The following is a 5,479-nucleotide window of genomic DNA, read 5'->3' as shown; positions in this document are numbered from 1 at the left end:
AGCCACAGGCCCACAGAAAGCAGGAGGTTTATTGTCTTAGGTCCAATTTTTTCTTATTGTTCTCAAAAATCATTGAAAGGTTGACTGAGTTCTGTGTCTGTTTTCTCCCTTCTTCAGACATAAACGATCACAGGGAAGGAATTAATTGATAACTGTTATTGATTTTTATGTGTTTAAAAATAACAGGTTTGATTTAACAATCATCCTTTGTAATCCTATCAGTTTCACCTTCATATGAGGCCTTTGTTGAATAATGCATATACCTAGTACAAAGTCTGCTTAACTAACAAAACACCGCTTTTTTGTTTTAGATTCACGACTATCACATTTGTTGTCTAAATAAAAAGGAAACCGTTAATGATTTTTGAAGCTAACTGACCCATATTTCTCTTTCAGAACACATTATTATCTAATGCATTGCTACTCTTTCTTGCAATGTACACAGTTTTATCACACCTTACACAAGAGAACACATTTCTGAAAAGCAGGGGAGAGACGATTACTCTAAGGGACTCAACTATGGACACAGGAGGCAATTGATGTCAAGCATTCTCTGTAGTCCATATACAAAAACCAGACAAGCCATTTTAAGTACAATGAAGCCACTAGTATTCAAGTTCTTGCAATGCTGTTCTTGGGGAGAACTATACGTATCATCTCATGTCTACATAGTTTCTTATGCTGAGTTACACATACATTAAACTAAATAAGTATTTTGTACACTTTAAACCTCTGACTTACAAATGTTTCCAGAAAAAAAATAAGTAAACTCACAAACATGTTCATTGTTCCTATCTGCAAACAAATGTTTTTGTTATTATGTACCAAATGTTTGTCTGCCTGTTCCCAGGGCCTTCGTGTGCCATAATATTACTCCTCGAACAAAGCCTTGACTTGAGAAGTCAGTGTTACTGCCTTTACATAAATGGAATTGGATATTTACAAGTGTCTCTCTTCCTCCACAGGACTGCAAAGTATGCCAGGGGATTATGTGTCTCGGGGTGGTCCAATGGGCATGAATATGGGACAGCCAAGCTATACACCACCCCAGATGCCCCCACATCCAGCTCAGCTGCGTCATGGCCCCCCCATGCATACCTACATTCCTGGACACCCACACCACCCAGCAATGATGATGCATGGAGGACCACCCCACCCTGGAATGCAGATGCCAGCAACTAGCCCCACAATGCTCAATACAGGAGACCCAGCAATGAGTGGACAAGTGATGGACATTCATGCTCAGTAGCTTAAGGGAATATACTTTATCTTCAATAATGGCAAATTTGAAATACTGTCGTTCTTCAACGACTTAGCGGAGTTTCATTCTTGGCATCTAGTTTGGACCAAGGAACAATCCTATATTTGTCTTTATAGGGACCCTGAAAAGCAGGAAAGACACGCCAACTGAGGACAACTTCTGGGGACATGCAAAATAACTATATAAGGCAACAGAGTGGAATATTGTAAAATGCTATTATTCTGTTATCCATATTACGTTGTTTCTTATAGATTTTTTAAGAAAAAAAATGTGAATTTTTTTCCACACTATGTGTGTTCTTTCCATAACTCTTCACTTCCTCCAGAGGCCTCCTTACATGAAAAGGCCTTACAATTACCCTGCAAATGGCAAAAAAGATATATTTGCAGGATTTTTAGAGCATTAAAATACCTTTGTCAGGCAGAAGAACATTTCTTCTATCCTAGGATTTCAGCCATGCACTCTGTATTTCTCTCTCTCTGTGTCTTCCTCCCTCCCTTCCCCCCTTTTTTCTAGCCTGGGGCGTGAATTTGCATGTCTAATTCATTTACTCACCATATTTGAATTGGCCTGAACAGATGTAAATCGGGAAGGATGGGAAAAACTGCAGTCCTCGAAAATGATTAATCAGCTGTTGCAGGCAATGTCTTAAGGAGACTGGTTGGAGGAGGCATGGAAACCAAGAGAAAGTGTATTTGAACCTATTTGTCACATCAGAGCATCACTGTCCCCATGCAGCAACAACAACAACCACCTACATCACTTCCTGTTTTATGCCGCTCAGAACATGAACTATTTTACTATGTTGACTTTATTTTTTGGGCAAAACATCGGTCATGTGCATTTTTCCATAGTCCCATCATGGAGCATATATGTATACATTGTAAATAAATTTTGTGCAAAAAGGACTGGAAAAATGAACTGTATTATTGATTTTCTTTTTTTTCTTTTTGTAAAAGTAGCAGTTTGGTATGAGTTGGCATGCATACAGATTTACTAAGTGGGATAAGCTAATTATACTTTTGTTGTGGTTAAACAAATGCTTGTTGATAGCCTTTTTCTATCAAGAAACCAAGGAGCTAATTATTAATAATAATCATTGCACATTGAGTCTTAGAGTTTCTGATTGAAACCGTTTGGATTGTACAATAACTCAAAGCCCAGTTGTAGTAGTTTGAGTGCAGTAATGAAACCTGAATCTAAAATAAAAGCAAATTATTTTTGTCACGCTGGCTCAACTGCTTGAAAATTTTATTTTACTGCCCCAGCCCTCCAAAAATCTAGCAATTTCATAGTAATATGTCAATTTCTCTCTTGAAATAATTAAATTTTAGTTCCAGACAACCTTATTAATACTTTCCCCCCCATACTAATTTTATATTGCCCTGTGCTAGTGAACTTTCTTCTAGCTTACCCTGTTTATTTTCAGGGTGATAACTGAATTATCAAATTTTAGGATTTCAAGGCAAAAAGAAAAAGGGAAGAACTGACTGCATAAGGCTGGGTGGAATTTAAAATATTTCATCTTTTTAAATGACACACATGTGACATTTGAATTAAATTGCTCTAGGCAGTTAATTAAACTTTATTCTACTGCAGGGGTGTAGCACAGTTGTTTTGGTTTTGTTTTTGTTTTTTAAAAAAACCTTCCTAAATCTGAATAAGTGTGCATTAACTACTTGTAGTAGAAGGATGGTGGTCTTTAAAAAAAACTCTAATGCTCATAAATAAAAACTGTGCTGTGATTGGCTGTAGATTGGGTCATTAACCAATTTTCCAGCACAGCTGTACTTTCTGCAGGACAGCCAACTGGTTAAATAGAACTAAAGAGCATGTTTAGGTTAGAAGACCTTATAATTTTCTTCCAAATAAAATCACGACTGTTGTAAATGTTTCTTAAGAGCATGAAAAATATACAAATGTTTTAGGTCCGGTCTAGTCACTATTTTTTAAAAAAAACTTTTAAAAGATGATAGCATTAACTACTTAGCGCAAACAAAAGAGCTTAGTGGTGAGAGCCCTGATGGATGTCATTCAGATGGATTTCAGCTCGTAAACCCACCCATAACAATCACGTTTTGATTTAAGAGGGACCAATTGTTTTGTGGCTTTAGTAGGCTATGTTTACCTACTGTTGAAGCATTTTGCTTCTCTCCTTTTTACTGGTGTGGGATTGGAGATATTACCAGTGCCAAATTTCTCAAATAAGAGATGCGAGGCCTGAAGCGCGACTAGAAGTAGCCCACTGAGGTCTTGAAGCCATGATCATAATTTCCACTGTTAATGGTAAGGGAATGCACTCTGCACATGCACTGCACCTATTCCAGGATTAAAACCCTGGCACTGAATTAAACCTGGGTTCAAGCCATGCCTCGTCTTCTCCCCTAAACTAATCTCCCTTCATGGCCAAAGCTTTGTTTTATTGTCCTAAACACTCTCATTTGATTTTGCCCTCTTCAGAAGGAAGTGCAGTTTCCAGCCATGTGTTTTCATTGTCAGCTAATGACTCCTCCCCCCAATTAAATAGTAGCCTTTCCTATTAAGTACTGTACTCTATTTTGTTGATCTGTTTGGGGTTATAATACCATAATACACAGCTTCCCAGCTGATAGGATAGTGGTACCCCAGTACAAAACCATCAATGGCAGAAGAGGGGGTGGATTTCTGGAGAGTTGCCAGCCAATGACCTTTCTCATCTTCCCCTTGTCTGAGGAAGCTCCCTTTTCCAACTTTGTAAGGTCAGGAAATTGTTATTTTCTTCTTTCTGCAGCACGAGGAGATATTAACAATGCATGCATTGCCAGAATGTAAACTGTTAAGCTCCATGCCAGTGTTAAATCCTTTCTTAAAACCAGTCTTCAGATAAAACCACTCCTTTTCAAGAGTGGAAAAATACTCGAATATACCACTTTTCAAGAGAAGGGGAATTTTATTGCTTTCACCAACGTGATTTATTTTTGTGCATATCAGGTTATTAAAGGGGGACATCTACATATACATATAATACTGAGAGGGTTTGGGGTATGTTTGTGTGTACAAACACCCCAAACCCTCTCTGTATTATCTCCCAAGACAATCGGCTGCAATTATAACACATTAATGAATAATATGCCTTGAGAGTATTTTTTTTTGTTTTGTTATTGTTCATCGCATGATGTTAGACGGCTTTTACAGGCAAAGGAAAGAGAAAGCAAACGGGTTACAAATAGGGAATTATCCCTCGTTTAGCATTAAAATTCATTTAGATAAAATTGCCACAAACATTTAAATGGAGAGATTAGTTCCCCCTCACGCCTTATTGCACACTCTCAATGGCTCCGTTAAGAACATTTTACACGTTGGAAATTCCGCCTTCTCAGCCTGCTTGCTGTTTCCTAGCTACCCACATTCAAAGGAAAGGCAGCAGCAACAGAAAGAGAAGGAGGGAGGGAGAGAGTGTGTGTTGGGGGGGGGGCGGGAGGGGGAAAGTTTTTTTATTATTATTATTTGGCAACCAGACTGCAATTCATACACTTGGATCTGCTTTAAGTAAAGGAGAAAATAAAGAAACAGGCGGTTTCCCTCCCTCTTAAAGCACCCAGTAACCCTATATGGAGAGACAAGCGCTGCTTGCCGTAGCCGTTGATCCACTTCTCCTCTTCCCCACTTTCAAAAACGAAGCTGGGAATGAAGTTTTTCCGAGAGCCGTCTAGCACAAAGAAAGCGAGATTAATTTATGTCTGTATTGGAAAATGCGTGTGTGTTTTGTGGGAGTGGAGCGATGGGGACGGGGCGGGGGGCAAGCGAACAAAGATGTCCTGGTTTCTGGCGCGTCTGCTCTGTTCCGTAGATTCCCAGCGCGCGCGCTGAGCGGTGCGAAAAGGGAAGCTCTCCAGCGCGCGCGCTTAAACGTCTCCCGTTTTGCAGCACTGTGAGCGGAGTGCGGTTGTCTGTATTTAAAAATCTCTGGAGGGATTAGTTTGAAAACAGATCAGTTGTCCTCCTCCTCCTTCCTCTCTCTCTCTCTCTCTCCCCCCCCACCTTCCTCCTCCTTTCTCTCTCTCGCTCTTTTCCCCTCTCGCTGCCACCCGCTGCAGAGCCCAAGGAGAAGGAATGTCAGCTTCGACTGCCATCTTTTGGGGATTTGGAAAAACGACCCGATAGGTAGGAGCCCGCCGCCTCCTCCTCCTCCTCGCTTTCCTTCCCTCCCGTCCTCGTGCTTCTTCTTCCCGAGCCCCC

The 5,479-nt window shown here is 40.1% G+C and overlaps 1 protein-coding gene across 5 annotated transcripts in view; it reads left to right on the top strand.

Moving 5' to 3' along the window:
• MEIS1 (Meis homeobox 1) overlaps positions 1 to 2,488 on the top strand; it is a 157,686-nt gene extending 155,198 nt beyond the window's left edge. For all 5 annotated transcript variants that reach the window (XM_088665527.1, XM_088665530.1, XM_088665529.1 and 2 more), the window contains one exon: positions 966 to 2,488. In XM_088665527.1, the coding sequence (XP_088521653.1) occupies positions 966 to 1,249 (284 nt within the window). In that variant the 3' untranslated portion in view covers positions 1,250 to 2,488. The remainder of the gene's footprint in view (positions 1 to 965) is intronic.
• Positions 2,489 to 5,479: the final 2,991 nt, after the last annotated feature.

Source organism: Zootoca vivipara, chromosome 3 (genome assembly GCF_965207765.1).
Source record: "Zootoca vivipara chromosome 3, rZooViv2.hap1.1, whole genome shotgun sequence".
NCBI lineage: Eukaryota > Metazoa > Chordata > Lepidosauria > Squamata > Lacertidae > Zootoca > Zootoca vivipara.
This window is presented reverse-complemented; position numbering and strand designations above follow the sequence as displayed.